The sequence below is a fragment of the Macaca fascicularis genome, chromosome 4, assembly GCF_037993035.2.
Source record: "Macaca fascicularis isolate 582-1 chromosome 4, T2T-MFA8v1.1".
Lineage (NCBI taxonomy): Eukaryota > Metazoa > Chordata > Mammalia > Primates > Cercopithecidae > Macaca > Macaca fascicularis.
The window spans coordinates 92,198,483-92,223,002 of NC_088378.1; the positions used below are offsets into that span (position 1 = coordinate 92,198,483).

The following is a 24,520-nucleotide window of genomic DNA, read 5'->3' on the forward strand; positions in this document are numbered from 1 at the left end:
GTGTGTGTGTGTATCTTTATATATTTAGGTTTATATCATCAAATTTATTAAAACCCTTTATATTCATCTTTTCTATTTATTGAAATGTGGACTTTTCTGACAGGTATGTTGAATCTTACATTATGATTATGTAAGTAATTTTCTTCTGTTTTGATTCTAGTTTTCACATTATATATTTTAAAGCTGTATTGTTAGAGAAATAAAAGCATGACAACTAATTGAGTATACTATCAATAGGAGATTTTGCTCTTCTTCAATTTAATGCTAGTTTTTGTTTCATTCTAATTTGCTGTGATGGTTAATAGTAAGTGTCAACTTGATTAGATTGAAGGATGCAAAGTATTGGTCCTAGGTGTGTCTGTGAGGGTGTTGCCAAAGGAGATTAACATTTGAGTCAGTGGGCTGGGGAAAGGCAGACCCACCCTTAATCTGGGTGGGCACCATCTAATCAGCTGCCAGAATGGCTGGAATATAAAGCAGGCAGAAAAACATGAAAAGACTAGACTGGCTTAGCCTCCCAGCCTACATCTTTCTCTAGTGCTAGATGCTTCTTGCCCTTGAACATTGGACTCCAAGTTCTTCAGCTTTGGGATTAGGACTGGCTTCCTTGTTCCTCAGCTTATAGATGGCCTATTGTGGGACCTTGAGATTGTGTGAGTTAATATGATCATATATGTGTGTGTGTGTGTGTATATATATCTTCATATATATGAAGATTTATATATTTATATATGAAGAGATATATATATATATGGCTTTTTATATATGAAGAATTAAATATATGTATAAAAAGATTTACAAATATATGTCTATATATTCTATTAGTTCCGTCCCTCTAGAGAGCCCTGACTAATACGGATTTTGATACCAGGAGTGGTTCTAGAGGAACAGAATATTAAGGATAGAGTTATTTCATTGGTTTTGAGGTTTCTGGAGTTGGTTGCTTAATATGATTACATCCAAAAATGCTAAGGTCTCTACTTCTGATAACATGGAGAACACTGATAGTCCTTGGCATGAACTGTTAACAGAGTTATGCACAGTAAATACATTTGACACTCCTGATTCACTGCTCATGAGAGGCAAGGAGTTTAGTGACTCTCCGCATAATGCCTTTGACTATATTAAGGAACATAATGAAGTTGGTTGGTTGCTCCTAAGTTCACTGGACAAAGTGATGAAAGAAAATGATGAACTCAGGGATTCTAACTCCCAGCTTCAGAAACAGATACGGAGCCTCAAATCTGCTAAGATTGCCTTGAGTGAGAATCTTATCTCCTGTAGAGAAAGAGTTGAAATTGTGGAAAATCAGACACAAGTTTATCATGTGAGTGACTGACCTGCAATGAAAAGTGTATGCACAGCCTCACCAGGTGTCTACTGTTAAAGTGAGGGGATTAATCGGGAAAAAATGGGACCCTGAAACTTGGAATGGGGATATGTGGGAGGACCCTGATGAAGCTGGGGATACTGAGCTTATAAACTCTAAGGAACCTTTCTTGCCAGAAGACACAGCTTCCCCATCCCCAGTAGTGGCAACATCCCCTTTCCAACCCATGCTGCCATCAGCATTTCCACCTTTGTCTGAGGAGATAAACCCTTTACTGCCTGAGGCAATAGCGATGGCCTCCCCAGAGGCAGTTTCCAAGCAAGATAATGTTGATTCTCCCCAGGAGCCACCCCCAAAACCTCTGTTTGCTTCTAGACCTATAACTAGACTAGAGTCTCGGTGGACCCCTAGAGGTGAGGTTGAGAGTAAGACCCATGAAGAGGTGTACTACAAGCGAAAAGAACTGCTTGAGTTTTCTAATGTATATAAACAGAAATCTGGAAAACAGGCATGGGAATGGATATTAAGGGTGTGGGATAATGGTGGAAGGAATATAGAGTTGGATTAGACTGAATTTATTAATTTGGGTCCACTAATTAGGGATTCTTCATTTAATATTGCAGCTTGGGGAGTTACAAAAGGTTCTAATAGTTTATTTGCTTGGTTAGCTGAAAGATGGATTAAAAATGGCCCACTGTGAGTGAGCTGGAAATGCCTGATCTCTCTTCGTTTAATGTAGAGGAAGGGATGGTGGAGTGGATTAGTCTCTTTAGACCTACTCATCCCAGCTGGGAGGGTCCAGAAGATATACCCTTGACCAATGCTTTGTGAAATAGATTTGTGAAGGCAGCACCTTCATCTTTGAAGAGCCCTGTAATTGCCCTTCTCTGTATGTCAGATCTAACAGTGGGAACTGCAGTCACTCAACTACAAAATTTAAATACAATTGGAATAATTGGATCCCGAGGTGGCAGGGGCCAAGTGGTGGCACTCAGCTGTCAAAGGCAAGCTGGGCATAGCTACTGTGATGGACAGAAGAGGCAAAGCAGCAATCAGAATAATCTGACTCCTGTCGAACTCTGGCATTGGCTAATTACAATGTTCCTAGAAGTGATAGGAAGCCTACTGCATTCCTACTTAATTTATATAAGCAGAGAACTTCCAGACTAATTTGAATTATAAAAGCAGAGAATCATAGTCCCTCAATCAATTTCCAGACTTGAGCCAGTTCACATACCCAGAACCCCTTGAATGAAAGGGAGACCGGGTCCCCTTGAGGAAGGACCACTCTACACTACTGACAGTTTATGCTGTGAATCTTTCTCCCATCCTTCCCCAAGGAGACCTCCAGCCTTTTACCAGGCTAACTGTTCATTGGGCATAGGGAAATGATCAGACATTTCAGGGACTACTGGACACTGGCTCTGAGCTGACGCTGAGTCCAGGGGACCCAAAATGTCATTGTGGTCCTCCAGTTAAAATAGGGGCTTATGGAGGTCAGGTAATTGATGGAGTTTTAGCTCAGGTCTGACTTACAGTGGGTCCATTGTGTCCCTGGACTTATCCTGTGGTCATCTCCCCAGTGCCAGAATGCATGATTGACATAGACATACTTAACAACTGGTAGAACCCCCACATTGGCTCCCTGACTGTAGGTTGAGAGCCATAATGGTGGGAAAGGCCAAATGGAAACCATTAGAGCTGCCTCCACCTAGAAAAACAGTAAATCAAAACCAATATCGCATCCCTGGAGGGACTGCTGAAATTAGTGCCACCATCAAGGACTTGAAAGACGCAGGGGTGGATTCCTACCATATCCCTGTTCAACTCTCTTATTTGGCCTGTGCAGAAGACAGATGGCTCTTAGAGAATGAAAATGGATTATCGTAAGTGTAACAAAGTGGTGACTCCGATTGCAATTGCAGTACCAGATATGGTTTCATTGCTTGAGCAAAGTAACACATCTCCTGGTACTTGGTATGCAGCCACTGATTTGGCAAATGCCTTTTTCTCCACTCCTGTCCGTAAGGCCCACCAGAAGCAATTTGTCTTCAGCGGACAAGGCCAGCAATATGCCTTTATTGTCCTACCTCAGGAGTATATCAACTTTGTGTCATAATCCTATTTGGAGAGACCCTGATCACTTCCCTTCTTCAAGATATAACACTGGTTTGTTATGTTGAGGACAGTATGCTGATTGAATCCAGTGATCAAGAAGTAGCAAACACACTGGACTTATTGGTGAGAGATTTGCGTGCCAGAGGATGGGCAATAAATCCAACTAAAATTCAGGGACCTTCTACCTCAGTAAAATTTCCAGGGGTCCAGTGGTGTGGAGCCTGTTGAGATATTCTTTCTAAGGTGAAGGAAAATTTGCTGCATTTGGCGCCTCCTACAACCAAGAAAGAGGCACAACGCCTGGTAGGCCTGGTACGATTTTGGAGGCAACACGTCCCTCATTTGGGTGTGTTACTCTGACCCATTTATCGAGTTACCCAAAAGGCTGTCAGTTTTGGGTGGAGTCCAGAACAGGAGAAGGCTCTGCAACAGGTCCAGGCTGCTGTGCAAGCTGCTCTGCCACTTGGGCCATATAACCCAGCAGATCCAATGGTGCTTGAGGTGTCATTGGCAGTTAGGGATGCTGTTGGAGCCGTTGGCAGGCCCCCACAAGGGAGTCTCTGCTGTTAGCAGAGGCATCAGGATTTTGGAGCAAGGCCCTGCATCTTCTGCAGATAACTGTTCTCCTTTTGAGAAACAGATCTTGGCCTGTTACTGGGCTTTGGTGAAAACTGGATATTTGACTATGAATCATCAAGTCACCATGTGACATGAACTGGGTAATTTCTGACCTGTCTAGCCATAAAGTGGTCCTGTACAGCAGCATTCCATCATCAAATGGAAGTGGTATATACATGATTGGGCTCGAGCAGGTCCTGAAGGCACAAGTAAGTTACATGAGGAAGTGGCTCAAATGCCCATGGTCTGCACTCCTGCCACCCTGCTGTCTCTTCCCCAGCCTACACCAGTGGCCTCGTGGGGAGTTCCCTATGATCAGTTGTCAGAGGAAGAGAAGACTAGGGCCTAGTTCACAAACGGTTCTCCACGATGTGCGGACACCACCTGAAAGTGGACAGCTGCAGCACTATAGCCCTTTTCTGGGACATCCTTGAATGATAGCAGTGAAGGGAACTCTTCCCAGTGGGCAGAACTTGGAGCAGTGAACCTTGGATGGATGGAGAAATGGCCAGATGTGCAATTATATACTGATTCATTGTAGCCAATGGTTTGACATGGTCAGACATTTGGAAGAAGCATGATTGGAAAATTGTGACAAATAAATTAGGGGATGAGGTATGTGGATGGACCTCTCTGAGTGATCAAAAACTGTGAAGATAGTTGTATCCCATGTGAGAGCTTACCAACAGGTGACCTCAGCAGAGGAAGATTTTAATAATCAAGTGGATAGGATGACTCATTCTTAGCCTCTTTCCCCAGCCACCCTGTCATTGCCCAATGGGTCCATGAATAAAGTGCCCATGGTGGCAGGGATAGATGTTATGCATGGGCTCAGCAACATGAACTTCCACTCACCAAGGCTGACCTGGCTATGGCCACTGCTGAGTGCCCAATTTGCCAGCAGCAGAGACCAACACTGAGCCCTTGATATGGCGCCATTTTTGGGGGTGATCAGCCAGCTATTTGGTGGCATATTGATTATATTGGACCTCTTCCATCATGGAAAGGGCAGAGGTTTGTCCTCAGTAGAATACACACTTTGGGTATGGATTTGCCTATCCTACACACAATGCTTCTGCAAGACTCCCATCCGAAGACTCACAGAATGCCTTATCCACCATCATGGTATTCCACACAGCACTGCCTCTGACCAAGGCACTCACTTTATGGCTAAAGAAGTGCAGCAGTGGGTTCATGCTCATTAGACTCACTGATCTTACTGTGTTCCCCATCATCCTGAAGCAGCTGGATAGAACAGTGGAATGGCCTTTTGAAGTCACAATTACAACAGCAAGTAGGTGACAATACTTTGCAGGGCTGGGGCAAAGTTCTCCAGAATGCCGTGTATGCTCTGAATCAGCATCCAGCATATGGCAGTGTTTCTCCCATAGCCAGGATTCACGGGTCCAGGAATCGAGGGGTGGAGTGGAAGTGGCACCCATAGTGATCCACTAGCAAAATGTTTGCTTCCTCTTCCTGCAACATTACTTTCCGCTGGCCTAGAGGTCTTAGTTCCAGCAGGAGCAACGCTGCCAGCAGAAGACAAAACAACGATTCCATTAAACTGGAAGTTAAGATTGCCACCTGGACACTTTGGGCTCCTCCTACCTTTAAGTCAACAGGCTAAGAAGGAAGTAACAGTGTTGCCTGCGGTGAGTGACCTGGACTATCAAGATGAAATCAGTCTACTGCTCCACAATGGAAGTAAGGAAGAGTATGCATGAAGTACAGGAGATCCATTAGGGCATCTCTTAGTATTACCATGCCCTGCAATTAAGGTCAATGGGAAACTACAACAGCTCAATCCAGGCAGGACTACAAATGACCCAGACCCTTCAGGAATGAAGGTTTGGTTCACTCTACCAGGAAAAAAACCACAACCTGCTGAGGTACTTGCTGAAGGCAAAGGGAATACAGGATGGATAGTAGAAGAAGGTAGTCATCAATACCAGCTATGACCAGATGACCAGTTGCAGAAACAAGGAATGTAAGTGTCGTGAGTATTTCCTTCTCCTTTTGTTAAAAACACATTTGTGCACTTGTACTAAGAAAATATCTTCATCTTACTTACTTTTTCCTTTATCATGTGACATAAAGTTTATTGACTTCATATGAGCTTTTAAGTATTGTTAACTTTATGGAATAGAGGGTTGGGGATTGGTGCATTTCCGGTTATATGAAGGATAGTTGTATTACATTAGGCATAATTATGACCTTCTTATTGTTTTTATTTGAAGATTATGTATGATCTCAGGAGATGTGTATGGGTACAAGTTAACAAGGGGTCTACTCGTGATGATTAATACTAAGTATAAACTTGACTGGATGCAAAGTATTGATCCTGGGTGTGTCTGTGAGGGTGTTACCAAAGGAGATTAACATTTGAGTCAGTGGGCTGGGGAAAGGCAGACCCACCCTTAATCTGGGTGGGCACCGTCTGATCAGCTGCCAGCATGGCTGGAATATAAAGTAGGCAGAAAAAACATGAAAAGACTAGACTGGCTTTGCCTCCCAGCCTACATCTTTCTCCTATGCTGGATGCTTCTTGCCCTTGAACATTGGACTTCAAGTTCTTCAGCTTTGGGATTTGGACTAGTTTCCTTGCTCTTCAGCTTACAGATGGCCTGTTGTGGCACCTTTTGATCATGTGAGTTAATACTCCTCAATAAACTCCCCTTTATAGGTATTTATCTGTCTTATTAGTTCCATCCCTCTAGAGAACCTTACTAATACATTTGCCTGATGTTAATACTACTATATTTACTTTTAAAAAATTGTTGATTTGTTCTTTTTGTGTTTATTTTCACCTGTCTTGTGTCATTTAATCAAGTGTATATTGCATTAAGATATACCTTATGAACTGTGTATAGCTGGATAGTTTAAAACTCCAGTAGGAGAGTCCTTCTATTTTAATGGTGAATTTAATTATTCACATTTATTGTGATTTTGATGAATTTGGACATAGTTTGCTCTTTTAGATTGGTTGCCCTCTCTGTGTCATTTCTTTCCTCCAATGATTTGGAAGCAAAAAAGAACTTTTTTGTTTACTTCAAAATGATTATTCGTGATTAACCTTAAAATTTTAATACACATTTAAATTTACTCTTTTTTTTAACTGTCAATATTTAGATTTAATTAGTATCCATACTCTTCACTGGAACAAGGAAAGACTTGGAGATTCATGTTTGTCTTTTTGCTCGGTCCCTAACCTCCTCCCTTTCCTATGTTGAATCCTTTGTGATTCTGATGATATGATGGTTGTATTTCTTCTTAAAGAAATATTAAGCTGAAGCCCTCCTCCATTTGTCTACTGTCATGCATCATGACCATGAAAGTTTTGTATCTTTATTATAAATACTTCCTTAAAAAGGTATGGTATCATTTGATATGTTCTCTTTTTGTGATTTTTTTTACTCAGTATTCTTTGTTTGATTTTTTTAATGTGATGAAGTATACTCTTTAATACTTCTTTTAACCTTGGACTGTAGTCAATCTGTGAGTATCTGAAAATTTATTATATCTATTCTGTCTCTCCAAAAACCTGTAGGATTTTCTTTTTATCCTTGGCTTTCTAAGATTTTATACAGATATGTTTAAATGTGAGCATTCACTCAAAATTTTCTTTTATGTCATAATCTCTTTTTACAGATACAATCTCTGTGATAATAATATTTTTGCTTAAAGTCTTGTTGTTCCTCTATTAATGTTTTCCTTGGATGTTGGCTCTTCTGTTTTTAAAAACAAAGATTGAGTTTGGTACCTGTCTTTCATGGTGGTGCATTTCCCAAATGTTTGATTATTTCATTAGAATTCCTGCCCTGAAATGTAAACTCCACGTGAACCAGAACCATCTCTGTCTTGCTCAGCTAGATGAGTACTTATAAAAGTGCTCAAAGCATTCAATTAATGTTTGTGCAATGGTGCATGGTTTTCTGCTTATCTTTGTAATATTTAGTAATCATTATTTACCTATTGGTAACTGTAGGTTCTTGTTACCATAGCCTGCCTATATGGATTAGTGAAAGATAACTCACAGGATATACTAGCATGCATGTACCAGTTTGTCTTTTGACAACTTTCAAGTATTAAGAAAAAGGAAGTAGTTTATTTTGCTGATTGTTATATTCATTATATGTAGAATCTTTACCTTTCCTTTCTTGAAGAGTATTATAAGAATCTGATGCACCTGCCTTATTACTTCACTCATTCTTAACAAATTCCTCTGACACTGGAAATATTGTGACTATAGTCTTATGTGTTCTCTTGTATTCAATTAGTAGATTTTTTAAAACTCCAACTGTCTTAGGGACAAGTTGACATCTAATAAATTAATTTGGTCACTTTAGTTTGCCTGTTGCTTATAACTACTTTTGTTGTATTTTTCCTCCTGCTATTGTTTGACGCTCTGCCCCCAAGGTACGAAGAGAAGTAGGTAAACATGCTGTGAGTTATTTACTTTGTCATTTAAGGACATTAGTGTCTTTTTGGGTGTGACTGAACAAGCTGTAGACTTCCTGGCATATTTTTGGCACAGGAGGTGGTGTATTAACTATTTTAGTCCAATTGGCTAGAACTTTTTTCTAGTGGAAGTGTGGATTGCCAGATGGTAGTCTAAAAGAGGAAAATAGCAAATGTAACTATGGTTTTATTTCCTTGAGCATACACAAAAAAGTGGCATGTAGTATTTTTAGAGTGTTCCTTCTTTCTAGCAATAGACACACATCTCTGTCAACACTCAACACTTTGAAGTGTATTGTTTTTCATCCTCCCCTCCTGCCCACTCCAGCTAGAGTTTCACATCTTGGTGAGCGCCAGTGGTTTTTTTTTTTTTTTTTTACTGCTCCACATTTTGTATTGGGGAAATAATTTATTTCATATATCACATTTTTTAGTTTACTTATCAGCATTTAGATGCTAAATATTAACTTTTTGGCTTTAGATTCTATATTAACTTCTGTAGTTTAAGTCTGCTAATTCATCAGTCCACCTGTGGCCTCATATGCTCTAGACTGGGAGTAATTTAGCCTCACAGGAGACATTTGGCAATGTCTGGAGACATTTTTAGTTGTCACAACTTGGGGAACTACTGGCGTCTAGTAAATAGGGATGTTCTTAAGCATCCTTCAGTGCAAAGGAGAACTCCCACAACAAGGAATTTTTCAACCCCAAATGCCAATAGTGCCAAATTTGAGAAACCCTAATCAAGACATCTGAAATCAAACTTTGTCTGCCTTTTTCCCTCTGTGTGTTATATAGCCCACAATTTTCTTGAAATTGTGTTTAGGCCAGCAAATAAGAAAATCTTACTATCACATGAGCCAAAATTTCTTTTTCCTTATATTTTTTACTCTTTTTGAGACAAGGTCTCACTGTCACCCAGACTGGAGTGTAGTGGGTCAGTCTCAGCTCACTGCAGCCTCAACCTTCTGGGCTCAAGTGATCCTCCCACCTCAGCCTCCCAGGTAGCTGGGATTACAGGTACATGTCACCACACCTAGCTACTTTTTGTATATTTATATTTTGTAGAGGTGGGATTTCGCCATGTTGCACAGACTTATCTCGAGCTGCTGGGCTGAAGTGATTCACCCACCTCAACCTCCCAGAATTTTGGGATTACAGACATAAGCAACCATACCCAGTGAGCCAAAATTTCTATTAAATATAATCCACTTTAACTTTGTTAGGTTAAACAGAATAAGTGACAAAAAACATAAATGTTTATGTCACACCTCTCTTTTTTCTGTAAGGGAAATATGAAGAATAGATTTGTTTTTATTAAATATTGATGAAGAATTTCATAGTTATCAAGCTCCTTGCTTTTGTATTTTTAGGAGAAAAAGACTTAGGAGAATGCAATTAGTAAGGAGTAAAGAAGTGTTTTTTATTTAAGCTAAAATTGAATTCTCTTCACTTTGTAAGTTACATGAGCCCTAGTATTGGTATTGGTAGTGGTTCTTCCCACCTTTTTCAAAGGATAAAATATCTAATTTAGGAATGTGGAAATTTGAGCTGAGAAGAACAATTCTACATTTGACTATTATTAATAACATTTTCTTACAAAATATATTGAGGAAAAAATGATGAAATGTTATTTTCAGCTTTAATAAAATATAGAGACTAAACTATAAACTAGTTTGGTTTCTTTATTTTGCTACATATTGCTAAATATTATCTCTAAAGTAGATGTGTTGTTTTAGCTTAAGATAGTTTTAAAAATATGTTATTTTTTCCAGTGAAGTAAAAACAAATGTAACCACACCCATATATATTTTGTAGTCCTAGAATAGTATTAGTAGTTGTCTTTACTTGTAAAGTAGTATTTCCTTATCTTTTTTTCTTTATTTCAGCAGGAAAATTGAAACTCTAATTTTAAAAATTGTATTTAAAAACACATAACACAAAATTTGCCATTTTAACCATTTTTAAGTGTATATTTCAGTAGCGTTAAGTATATTCTGTTGTTGTGAAACAGATCTCCAGAACAATTTTATCTTGCAAATCTGAAACTCCATACTCATTAAACCACAACCCTCTTTCCCACTCACCCCAGCCTCTGTTAACCACCATTCTACTTTCTACTTATGTGAATTTGACTATATTATAGTTGACTAGAGCTGCCATAGCAAAATACTACAGACTAGATGCCTTAAACAACAGACATTTATTTATTTTTTCTGGAGGCTAAAAGTCTAATTTTAGAGGGTAAAATTCCAAGATCAAGGGTTGGTTTCTCGTGAGGGCGCTCTTCCTGGCTTGTAAATGACTGTTTTCTCTCTGTGTCCTCGCATGGCCTTTCCTCCTGTGCATGTCAAAGAAAGAGAGAGATCTCCTGTGTCTCTTCCTCTTCTGGTAAGGACAGCAGCCCTATCAGATTAGGGACCCATCTTTATGACCTCATTTAATCTTAATGACCTCCTATCTCCAAATACAGGGACATTGGGGTCCTATCTCCAAATATAGGAACATTGGGGTTAGGGCTTGAACTTACTAATTTGAAGGGACACAATTCAGTCCATACATTGGCTACTTTTGTTTGTTTGTTTGTTTGTTTTTTGAAACAGAGTCTCACTCTGTCACTCAGGCTGGAGTGCAGTGGTGCTATCTCTGCTCACTGCAACCTCTGCCTGCCAAGTTCAAGTGATTCTCCTGCCTCAGCCTCCCAAGTAGCTGGGATTACAGGCATGAGCCACCATGCCTGGCTAATTTTTGTATTTTTAGTAAAGTTGGGGTTTCACCATGTTGGCCAGGCTGGTCTCGAATTCCTGGCCTCAAGTGATACACCCACCTCAGCTTCCCAATGTACTGGGATTATAGGTGTGAGCCACCGTGCCCAGTCAACATTGACTACTTTTTGATATCTCTTGTAAGTAGAATCATAGTGTTTGTCTTCCTGTGACTAGTTTATTTCATTTAGCATGATGTCCTCAAGTTTCATTCACATGGTAGTATGTGACAGGATTTCCGTCCTTTTAAAGACCGAGTATCTTTCCATGGTATGTATATACTACATTTTGTTTATCTTTTCATCTGTCAGTGGACATTTGGGTTGCTTCTACCTCTTGGCTATTTTACATAGTGCTGCTATGAACATTGGCGTGCAAATATCTTTTTGAGGCCCTGTTTGCAATTTTTTTTTCTTTTAATTAAAAAAAAAAAAAATAGAGACAGCATCTTACTATGTTGCCCAGGCTGGTCTTAAAACCCTGGTCTCAAGCGATCCTCAAGCCTTAGCCTTCCAAAGTGCTGAGATTTCGTGTGTGAGTCACCATGCTCAGTTTCAATTCTTTTGAATATATATCTGGAAGTGGGTTTGCTGGATTATATGATAGTTCTATTTTTAATTATTTAAGGAACCTTCACACTGTCTTTTATAGCAGTTGCAGCATTTTATAATCCTATCAAAAGTGCAGAAGCAGTCCAGTTTCTCCACATCCTTGCTAGCGCTTGTTATTCTCTTTTTTTAAGAGTAGCCATCGTAATGGATGCAAGGTGATATCATTGTGGTTTAATTCGCATATTTCTGATGATTAGTGATGTTGAGCATCCTTTCATGTTTGTTGGTTATTTGCATATCACCTTTGGAGAAATCTCTGTTTAAGTCCTTTGCCCTTTTTAATCAAGTCCTTTTAATTTGTTATTGAGTTGTAGGAATGCTTTATATTCTGGATAATAATCCCTTATGAGATGCATGATTTGCAAATATGTTCTCTCATTCTGGAGGTTGCCTTTTCACTTTGTTCATTGTGTCTTTTGATGCACAAAGGTTTTTAAGTGTGAGATAGTCCCATTTCTCTATTTTTGCTTTTGTTGCCTGTGCTTTTAGTGTCATTTCCAAGATATCATTGCCAAATTCTCCTTAATTCTGATACTCTGCACCTGATGTGGCAGAGACTGTCATTGCCTGAAATAACTTTGGAAATAAAATTAGGTGGTTTTGAGAAGATTTAGAGGAAATTGTCTTTTTGGTTGGTTAAAAACAAAAAAACACAAAGGTTAATTATGCTGATTTTGTATCCAGCAGAGTATCTAAGACTATTATTTAATAGTTGTGTAACCTGCTAAAACACTTTGTGTTATCTTATTTGAATAGTGTGTGAATATGATGTTAGAATAAATGAATGAAGGAATTGACAAGTGTCACCAAATGCTAAAGAACGTGTTATTAAACAATCTCAAGTAAGTGTTTATTCCACTTCCCACTTAGGAGTCACAAGGTGACATTGTCAGTGCATCCCAGTTGGGTACATTGACTTTGCAGCGTAGGATGTACTTAAACTTCAGAAATGAATGTTCAAGTCTTACGTTTTACAATCAAGAAATCTGAGGATCAAAAAGAGAGATAACTTCAGTTAGTCAGTATGTTACTGATAAAACCAGAATTAGAGTTGGGTTGTCCTGATTTCGAATTCAGTACTTTTCATTGTATCATGTAGTCTCTCACCAGAAAATATTAGGAGATCCGAAAAGGCCACTATGAATGTGTATTTTTCCTCAAGAGAAATTCTCCTGGCAGTTTAGAATGTGTCAAACTTTTGATAACTCCTCAAAATATACTGCTTACTATACTATATTCAGTGAAATTTATGCCTCTTAATCTGTAACATCAGTAGCAGAAACTTCTGATTTACAGTATGTTCATATCTGATGTTATAGATCAGAATTTATGGGTACAAATGTGATTTTCTTTAGAAGTTCAATGCCTTAGCTCCTTAGAACAAGAATCTATTGAATGGAAATTACTCTGAAGATACAGAGAAGTAGTTAGGTGCTTATGGAAAAATATAAATGCATCATTTGAAATCACTTTTTACATATTTGTCTGTTAGTATTATCACCAAAATGTATACATCTAGGGACCATTCATTATTAAGCAAATTAAGTACGTACTTCTTTCATTTGTAAATGGCAAATATCTTTTTTAGACTTTTAAGTATAGTCATGAACTTCACAGTGACATTGCAATGACAGACTGCATATATGGCAGTGGTCCCGTAAGATTATAATACTCTATCTTTCCTGTACCTTTTCTGTGTTTAGATATGTTTAGATACATAAAGAATTACCATTGTGTTACTGTTGCCTACAGTACTCAGTGCAGTAATGTGTGCTATGGGTCTGTAGCCTAGGAATAATAGACTATATCACTTAGGTTTGTCTAAGTAACTCCATGATGTTCACACAAAGATGAAGTTGCCTAATAACGCATTTCTCAGGATGTATCCGTGTTGTTAAGCGACACATGACTGTACAATGGCCTAAACTAAAACTTGTTTTATTTGAAATTCCTATACTATACATGAATCCAGTAGTAATAATAAAAGAAGAAACAGAAAATAAGGCATATAATAAAAGTGAGCTTTTTTTTTTTTTACTAGAAATTCCAGGTGTCCTATGAAAAGCAGTTATTCTCTTCAGATTGCTTCCTTGAGGAGAATCTGGTTTCCTTCTTCTGATGAAAAAATATGAGACAAATCTGATCATGACCTGTGAGAATAAAAAGGGCTTGGGGACTGCGATTGGGTAGAGGATGGAAGGGGAATCAGTATATAAAATTGTTTCTTCTCTGTTCTATGTTTTCTAATTGTATGTGAGATAGTTTTATGAGTCAGACCTGAAGTAGTTGTCTTAACCTTTCGTATGAGAAAGGTCTACGTTTTCCTTTTTTCTCTTTTTTATTACCTCCTGCTGTACTTGGTACTGTATTAATAAGTGATTTTGAAGCAGGAGAACAAAGATTTTGCCAAAAAGGAACTTATGGTCAAGTTAAGGCAACATGGTAAATACACCCCCAAAATGTATTCAAAAGACCAAAATCTATATAAATGCTAATGTCTTAGTCTGTTGTGCTGCTATAACAAAATACCTGAGACTAGGTAATTTATAAACAACAGAAATGTATTTATCCGGATTCTGGAGGCTGGGAAGTCTAAGATAAAAGTGCCAGCAGTTCTGATGTCTGGTGAGGGCCCCATGTCTGCTTCCAAGGTGGTGCCTTGTTACTATATCCTTACAGGATGAAAGGGATGGAAGGACAAAAGGGCCCAGCTAGCCCCCACCAGCCTTTTTTTTTTGAGATGGAGTCTCACCCTGTCATCCAGGCTGGAGTGCAATGGCACAATCTTGGCTCACCGCAACCTCTGCCTCCCGTGTTCAAGTAATTCTCCTGCCTCAACCTCCCAAGTAGCTGGAATTACAGGCGCCTGCCACCACGCCCAGCTAATTTTTGTATTTTTAGTAGAGATGAGGTTTCATCAGGTTGGCCAGGTTGGTCTTGAACTGCTGACCTCAGGTGATCCACCTGCCTCAGCCTCCCAAAGTGCTGGGCTTAGAGGGGTGAGCCATCATGCCTGGCCCACCGGCTCTTTTAAAAAGTGCTAATCTCATCCATGAGGGCAGAGCCATTGTGGTCTAATCGCCTCTCAAAAGCCCTACCTCTAAATACTGTTGCATTGGGAATTAAGTTTCAAAATGACTTTTGGAGAGGACACAAACATTCAAACCAAAGCATCTATGGAACAGGTTTTCATGGAGAACAGTATTCATTCACTGAATTAAAGAAAATAGAACAAAAGGTAGGAAGTACTGTCCCCCACTCCACCCCTATTCCAGGAAAAACTGAAAAGAGCTGGGCAGCAAAAACATCCACATGTTCAAATAGTGGATTCTAGCTAATGAAAGAGTATGTGGCTCCCAGAGGGCTTGGGAAGGTGGGGTGGGGGTCAGACACCTACTGTAGAGATGCTCACATTTATTTCTTTCAAATATTAGTTTCTACTCAACAGGGTGTTTTGGAAGAAAGGGTTCCACAGCTGAAAAAAAAAAATTTAAGAATCACTGTGATATGAGGTGATATTTAAGAATCTGTGATATGCATTTCACCAGACTATGCTTGAATCCACTGGATTATGGCAAAGTTATGACTTGGAAAGCAACTACACTGAAGTTCTAATTGTTAGAATGGTCTTCCTTTTATTTGAGATAAATCTGCTTCCTAGACACTCTTCCAGAGCTGCTATTTTTTGAACATGATAGCTCTTCAGAGATTCAGGTAACCTGCTATTCTCTCCAGGCCAAACATTCTGAGATGGGGTGGCTTCAAGCTTCCCTTTCCTTATACAATCTCTTTTTCCTTGTGGTCTTTCCCCTTTCCTATTACCATCTTGATTGCCTGTAAGAAGATGTTGCCCAGCATCCTGTCAATTGTGTGCAGTAAGAGGTGAACTGGAGAGAAGCTAAAGCTAAGGCTGCATCCTACAAGGCTGCTGTAGGAAATTTGTATATAAAGGGATAAGGCATTTGCAGTGAAGCTAGAGAAAAGAAGCTGAATTGCAAGAATCCATAGAATTTGGACAATTAATAGAAAAGTTTTCAACTTCAGGAATTAGAGAAGGTCATTGATTCATTCAGCAAATACTTATTAAATGTATAGTCTTGTGCTACATATTAGGAATTTAATATTGAGCTAAATGAGACCTTGTATCACAGACTTATTACAATCTAGCAGGAAAAATAAATAAATGCAAAACTGCAAACTGATTAGTGCTGTGATGAAGAGATAAATGGTGCTATGAGAACAAATCAGAGAAAAACCAACTGGGTCAGGATAGGAGTCCATGAAGAATTGATGCTTGGGCTAGGCACAGTGGCTCATGCCTGTAATTCCAGCACTTTGGGAAGCCATGGCTGGCAGATCATCTGAGGTAGGGGGTTCGAGACCAGCCTGACCAACATGGAAAAACCCCGTCTCTGCTAAAAATGTAAGATTAGCCGGGTGTGGTGGCACATGCCTATAATCCTAGCTACTCGGGAGGCTGAGGCAGGAGAAACCTTTGAACCCAGGAGGTGGAGGTTGCAGTTAGCCAAGATTGCACCATTGCACTTCACCCTGGGCAACAAGAGCAAGACTCCGTCTCAAAAAAAAAAAAAAAAAAAAAAAAAAAAAAAAAAAAAATTGATGCTTGACTGCTGCCTGAAGGATGAGAAGAAGTTTACTGTGAAGAGCTTCTAGGCAAGGGGTAGGAGGCAGTACAGTGAGTACAAGGGACAGGAAGGTCAAGGTGACTAATAGAAACAGGCGTAGGGTAGGGAAGACAGACCAACTCAGGGACCCAAAGGGACTTGAAAGAGTTTAGTCTTTGTCCTAAGAACAATAAGAACCGATTGAACATTTTATCCAGAGAGAAGGAAGAGGTGGTTTAATTTAAGCTTCAGAAAGATTGTTCTGGCAGCCATCTAGAGAACAGTTGGATTTGGGTAGATCAGATAGGAAGCTATTGCAGTAGCCTAAGAGAGAGAAATTATTTTAGTTTGGACCTGGGTAATGGTGGCTGCGATAGATTTGAGAGATACTTATTAAGTAAAATTGCATACTTGGTGATTGATTGGATTTGGGGAATGGGCCGCCAAATACTGGGATAGATAATATTGGAAGAAGATAAAGTTTTGGGAGAAGATAATTGGTTCACTTTTGTACATGTTGAGTTGGAGGTGCATTTGAGTTGTTCAAGAGGGAATAGCAAATAGAATGTTAATATATAGACCTGGGGTTCAAGTGAAAGGTTAGGGCTGGATTTGTAAATTTGTGAGTCATCTGCATATTAGTCATAATTGAAGCCAAAGGCATGAGTAAGATTATTTAGGAAGAAAGAATGGAAGACAGAGTAGTGAAGAACTCCCACATTTATAGGCTAGTTAAAGGAGGGTGAGTCTGGAAAGGAGATAGAGGAGTGGTGAGACAGAAGGAAAACAACAGTGTTGCTTTTTAGAAGCTAAGGGAGGAAACTGCTTTAAGAAGGAGAAAGTGGTCAAACGCTGCTGAGAGAGAGGTCAGTAAGATGTTGAATGTAAAACATGCATTGGATGTAGATTACAAAGGTTATTAGTGACTTTAGCAGGAATTTTCTTGTTGAGTGCCTGGGATGGGAGCCGGGGTGGAATGGGTGAGCAGTGAGTGAGAGGTGATATGCCAAACAGTAAGTGTGGACCACTGTTTCAAGAAGTTTGGCTGTGAAAGGAGAAGAACAGAGAAGAAGGGGATGAGAAGCTGACTTAAGGTAGGCAGGTGGGGTTAGACTCACTTGAGTCTATTTAAAAGCAACAGGGGGCCGGGTGCAGTGGCTCAGGTCTGTAATCCCAGCACTTTGGGAGGCCGAGGTGGGTGGATCACTTGAGGTCAGGAGTTCAAGACCAGCCTGGCCAACATGGTGAAACACTGTCTCTACTAAAAATACAAAAATTAGCTGGGTGTGGTGGTGTGCACCTATAGTCCCAGCTACTTGGGAGGCAAAGACAGGAGAACCACTTGAACCCAAGAGGCAGAGGTTGCCATGAGCTGAGATCACGCCACTGCACTCCAGCCTGGATGACAGAATGAGACTCTGTCTCAAAAAATAAAAAAGCCAACAGGGAAGGTCCTGTTGAGAAGAGGGTTATTACACATGAGAAAGAAGGTATGACTGATAGCAGGATTCCAGGACAAAATGAAAAGGTCTGGTATCTCAAGTTCTGGTGGAGCAACCAGCCTCAGGAGCAGGATAGCTCTCCTTTTGTAACAGGAAAGAAGGAGATCAGTATTGGAGTGGCTGGAATAGATTTGCGTATAGGTTTTGAGAAGATGAAATACTCGTCCTCTGATGCCTTCTGTTTTATCTGTAAGACAGGAGTCGAGAGGGAGGAGGCACAAGAGGCAGGAGGCACAAGAGGGAGGAAGCACAAGAGGGAGAAGGGATGAGGGTAGTGGACACTTGCAGATTTGAGGAGAATGGAGATTTAAAATGGTCATTTGGAAAGGAGATGAGTGAGATGACCAGAAATGTGTGGACTTGGTAGGCATTGTTCATTGCCCATTTGAGGTTCATGATCACAAATTCATAGTGATGTTAACCTTTCTTATGCTGTGACCTTTTCCAGCTTGTCATCTACTAAGCACAAGCACAGAGAAAGCAGACAGTTGAGATCATCCGGGTTAAAGTTTGGTTGTCCCCATGCAAAGAGTACTGTGTAACTCTTGTATTATTATTATAGTGATGGACTATAGAATCTATATGGCCTATTTTAATGACTTAAGAGTTGGAAAGAGGCTGTAGTTTTTAATCACTTACTGAAACTTAGATCTGGTAGAAGAGAAAGCTTTTAATTGTATATTTGAAGCTTCTTAAAAATGTTTTTTAAATACCAAAGATTATTGATGGCAAATGATCCTCTTAAAATATATTAAGAAAAACTCTAATCCCTTAATGGAGTTTTAGCACTTATTCAGACACATGCCCTGAGTTAAATTTCCTTCCAGATTTTCCATGTGATTTTTGTAATCCCATTTTGTAAGGAAATGTATTGGCCTAATGTGAGATGACATGTATAAAGAAAAAGGTGGGTAATCTTTAGTGTCTGCCAGAATTTTAATTTGACATTTGTCATATAAAGCAACTGCAATGTTCCTGTGGTTCTGCTTTTGTTTTAAACATTGGGGTTGAAAAATGATCTTTGGATCCTAAAGTCAGCTGGAGTAGAGGGAAGAAGTCAGTTTCTTTCATTATCACTTGGGGACTTTTTATCCAGATTGCTGTAAGAGCCCTCCAGGTGCATGCACCTCTATTGCAAAGCAAAATAAATGGAACATTTCATTATTGGAGTTCCCACTGTTAAGTCTAGCTGCTGCTGTAACATCCATTGTGGAAGGAAGTGCTTGTCCCAGGCACCTATGCAAGGCTTCAGGCCAAAGGCCTGTAGCAATAGCGCTGTCCTCCATGGGACACCCTCTGCCTTACTGCGCAATATCAACACCCTCTACCTTACTGCACAATATCAACTGCCAGAACCTTACTCTTGTCATTTTCTCTCCATGTCAGAGAAAACTCCCATACTTAAATCAGTCATTCCTAATTCCCCAGGTAAATGGTGAAGGCATTCTCCTTGTAAAATAATTTCAAATCATAGGGTCAAGTTCAAATCCCTGGACTACTATTTCTAATTTCACTCCCGTCTATATAACCACTGTAACCAGGTTGCTGTGTATTTTTCCAGACCTTTACCTAAGCGTATACATATATTTATATATGCCCCAGAAGTATATATAAAAACCATTGTGTTTTCCTTTTTCTTTTTTTAACATAAATAATATCATATACCATAGTGTCCTTTTGCAATTTATTTTTCACACAATATTATGTCTTCTCAGTACGTATAAATGTATCTCATTCTTTAAACCTATATTCCATAATGTATTTCATGATTTATTTCATTATTCTATAAAAGTTATTTTAAATTTTTCTTTGATACAATTCTGCAGTGAAGACCTTTGCACATGCCTTCTTGCGCACCTCTGCAACAATTTCTTTAAAGTGGATGGAAAGAAGTGGTGGTGGTATTCCTGGGGTATATTTATTTTAAATTTTTAAAAACTTTATTTTGGAGTAATTTTAGATATACAGAAGAGTTGCAAAGTTAGTACAGATTGTTACTGTGTACCCCTAACCCATATTCAGTTTCCCCTAATGAAAGATGATAATATTATCGTGACATCTTTGTCAAAACTAAGAAACCAACATTGGTGCACTGCTGTAACTACATTTCAGACTTTATTCACATTTCACCAGGGCTTCCAGTAATGTCCTTTTTTCTATTCCAGGATCTAATTCATGATACCACATTACATTAACTCGTCATGTCTCCTTTGTCTCCTCTAGACTATGATAGTTTTTCCTTGTTTTTCATAACCTTGACAGTTTTGAGGAGTATTGGTTAGGCATTTTGTAATATGCCCCTTCATGCCTGATGTTTTTCTCATGATTAGACTGGGTTGTGGGTTTGGGGAAAATACCATCACATCATATTAGGGTATCCACCTTCCATTACCGGCAATGTTAGCCTTGATTACTTAGCCAAGGTAGTGTTGGTCAGGTTTTTCCACCAAGCTACCCTTTTTCCCTTCCCATGCTGTATTCTTTGGAATTGAGTCACTAAATCCAGCCCACACTCAAAGGGCTAGGAGTGATAAGCTCTGTGTCCTGGAGGAAGGTATTATCTGTAGATTTTATTTGGAATTTTTATGTAAGAAAGATTTGTTTTTTCTCTATCGTTTGTTCCTTCAATTATATCTTAAGGACTCATGTATATTTATTTTATAATTTGGGTTATAATCCAGTACTATGCTATTATTTATTTATTTACTTATTTTGTTGCTCAAATTGTTCCAGCTTTGGCTATTGGGAGCTCTTTTTGGCTGACTGTCACGTCCCTTTGCCTAACCCCGTACTTTTAATTTTTGAGCACCTCCTTGCTTCCTGATCTCATAAAATACTCCGGACTTACCTTATATTTTCGCATTTTTCCCTGCCTCAGCCCTAGAATCAGCCATAAAAGAAACCCTGGTTCTTTTTTATCAGGGGATAGAAGTGCTCCCTACTACTGATGTTTTTTGCTTTTTTGAGATGGAGTCTTGCTCTCTGTCTCTCAGGCTGGAGTGCAGTGGCATGATCTCAGTTCACTGCAACCTCTGTCTCCAAGTTCAAGCGATTCTCCTGCCTCAGCCTCCCAGTAGCTGGGATTGCATGTGCCTGCCACCACACCTGGCTAATTTTTGTGTTTTTAGTAGACTCGGGATTTCCTCATGTTGGCCAGGCTGGTCTCCAAGTTCTGGCCTCAAATTATCTATCCGCCTTGGCCTCCTGAAGTGCTGGGATTACAGGCATGAGCCACCATGCCCGGCCTACTGATGTTTTAAAGGTTAAGAGCTACTGTTCAGTTGCTCTCCTATAGGCTTTTCTAGTTGACGCCTTTGTTGTTCTCCTCATACCTGTTACAATACTTGACACTATTAGGATTACTAATTTTGCCCTGATAAAATTGTATCTTTTTTAAAAGACTGTTTCTCTGATTACTAGTGTGGTTGAACATCTCTGTTTATGTTTATTAGACACTTGAGCTTCTTTTTCTATGAATAACCTGTTCATGTTCCTTTGCTTACTTAAGTTGGTGACTGTGAGTGTGTGTGTGTGTGTGTGTGTGTTAGTATTAATCCTTTATCTGGTTTTGATGAGTAGTCCTTTTTTCACCCTATCACTTACTTTTAAACTATATAATTTCTTTTGACATACAGAAGTTTTAAATTTTGATACTGTCACAATTGAAATTGAAGGCTTTTGCTTTTGTATCATGTTTAAGGAGATCTTTCTAGCATGTCCACGTATGTTTTTATTGCAATCATTTACTGAAACTGCTGATTCAAAGATCACAAATGAACACACCTGTTAAGCAAAATCATTTGCTTTTTCTCAATCCTTAGCATTTGGCATTATTCATGGTTTCTTCTTGGAAGTATTTTCCCTGGCATTCTACTGGTTTGCCTCTGTCCTCTTCCCTTTCCTCTTTTTTTTTACCTCTTCCCTTTCTCCTTCTCATTTATACTTTTTCCTTTAGCCTGCTAGCAGGGGATTCTCCCTGCCTTCTTCTTCCCCTTTGCTAAGCTCATCTGCTCTCATAAAGGAAACTCTAATTTCTGTTGAGTAGAAACATTCAAGCCTACATTTCAAGTCCTACCTTTCACTTAAGTTTTTTACTTCTCCCTCTTGTCTCTATGTTGTCTCTGCTGCGTATCCCACTAACTTCTCAAATTCAGTATGCCCAAGGTAGAAGAAACTCCTTACCATGCCTGGCAAATATATCTTTCTTCTTATTTGTATGTCTACCAATGGCATCATGATTCTCCTAATCACCTGTACTCAAAACCTAAAGTTTGCCTTTAATTGTTTCCCTCTTCCCCACATCCAACCTGTTATGAAGCCATATTCACTCTGCCTTCAAAAACTCTTTCACATCCATTCTTTTCTTTCTCTTCTTCATTGCATCAACCTCGTTCAGGTGTTTGTCCCTCTTCTTGTGATGTTTATATGCATCTCTTCAACCTGTGTCACCCCTAATGCACCCAACCTGGTCATTGCAATCATACCCCTGCCTCTGTTTGCCTGTCGCAAATCCTTATCTCCTAGGATTAGTATTAGAGGTCTTCTAGAGCCTGACTCCAGTTTCATTCCCTAACCCTGCTTTCTCCTGTGCCTGTCATACTCTCTGTTATGTCCAATCAGAGTGGAATACTGCTACTGCTCAAATGTTAATTCATCTATGCAGGTCATGTACAGTTCATTGTGTTTGTTAAGAGTGTATAATTACCCATGGGACTCAATTTTCTATTTCAATTAGGATCTTTTTTTTTTTTTGGTAATATTTCTGTAAGGAGGGGATTGATATATAAATTAGTGTTTTGGTTATAAGTATTGCATGGGTAAGGTCTTCATTAACAAATATATTAAAATTTTTTCTTCTGTTGTCCATAGCTAATAAAGTTCTTACATCTTTGTGAATTAAATAAAAATAAATACATGAATACACAGAAATTTATTTTAGGCCCTGTGATTGCTGTTTTACTCCTATTTCCCTAGTGTATGTTATTTCCATCATTTTTTTCCTTTCAGCAATTTCAAATAATACCTTTACTGGTGAAGTGACTTAACTTTGCTAATTTTATCACAGAGTTTGTTTCTAGATTAATGAAGTCAAAATAGGGAAATTGGCAAACATATAGTGTGTAGCACTGTGAGTCTTATATGATCATGGAACTCTTTTTCATGGGACCTCTAGGTCCAAAGAATACACTTTTGAGAAATTGTACAAGAATATCCTGTATGTCAGTGGAGTAGAGTGAATATAGAAAGAGATTTCCCTGTTATTAATTGGACCAAAGTTGGAAAATAAGAATTTAAGGAAGAAGATTGGAGAATGTACAGTTAACCCTCTGTCACCATGGGTTCCACACCCATGGTTTTAACCAACCTCAGAAGGAAAATATTTTGGGGGAAAAAATCCCCACAAAATTCAAAAAGCAATACTTGGATTTGTAGCACACTGATTCCTATGTTGAATCCACATGAATGAAGTGATGTGTAGGCATTGTATTAGGTATCATAAGTAATCTAGAGATGATTTAAAGTATACGGGAGGATTTGCATAGGTTATATCAAAATACTGTGTCATTTTACATAAGGGACTTGAGCATAGGTGGATTTTTGCTGAGGGGAGTCCTGGAACCAATCCCCTATGGATACTTATGGATGACTGTATATTCCCAGAGGGAAACCATTTTCTATGTCAGCTGATAGGTGTCAGTGTCTGCCAAATACAGCTTGGGTACAGTCGTGCAAGAGGAAAAGATTGGAAGAGGACAGTCATATGTTGGCAATTTCCAAGAGTGCCTGTACATCAAAGGAAGAGAATTTATATTTATGCATTTAAAATTAATATACTTTAAAGCACTTAAATAATGAATTGTACTTTTGCTGACTCTCTCTCTTCCCCCTCCCCGTTTCTTTCTCTCTCACAATAACCTAACACCAGAGATAAGGTGGAAGGTTTATTTATTTGTGTATTCATACATTCAGTTAACAGATACTATGTTAGGTGGTAGGTCTGCATTAGTAAAGAAAAGCTACAAAACTCTTGCAGTTGTGGAACACATACTCTAATAATGGGACTTAATGGGACTAATCTGTACCTAGTGTTATGTAAACCATCACCACTTATCTGACAAACACCCAAGTGGCAGAGGTAGTTCTTAGTAAAGGACTCAAATAGAAGTAAGCTCTGGAATGGTTTATAATATGAAATATGTCAAATGACATCACTATGTATACCAGACTCTGATTGTTGAACCTGTCCGGTATGCTGGATTCCCAGAATTATAGATAGCATGAAGAATTACAACTACTGGATCTGATATTCAAGTATACACACATAGCCAGGGACCCATAGTGCCCATTTCCCACAGAGGAAGAAGAAAGAAGGAGTGTAACTATTCATTCCAAAGCTATCATCTACTTTTAGCTCACACTTCCATTGGGAAATTCAGTTTCTCCTACTTTATACTCCCTTCCCTAAAGAATACAGCTGTCGGCTGGGCATGGT

The 24,520-nt window shown here is 39.1% G+C and overlaps 1 protein-coding gene across 14 annotated transcripts in view; it reads left to right on the forward strand.

Moving 5' to 3' along the window:
- UBE3D (ubiquitin protein ligase E3D) overlaps nt 1–24,520 on the forward strand; it is a 210,066-nt gene that overhangs the window by 47,309 nt on the left and 138,237 nt on the right. Inside the window, exon 9 of one of the 14 annotated variants that reach the window (XM_015449148.4) lies at nt 13,942–15,099. The exons of the other annotated variants lie outside the window; for them this stretch is intronic. Coding sequence (XP_015304634.2) covers nt 13,942–14,032 — 91 coding nt within the window. The 3' untranslated portion in view covers nt 14,033–15,099. Of the gene's footprint in view, nt 1–13,941; nt 15,100–24,520 lie in introns of those variants that run through there. 14 annotated transcript variants of the gene reach the window in all.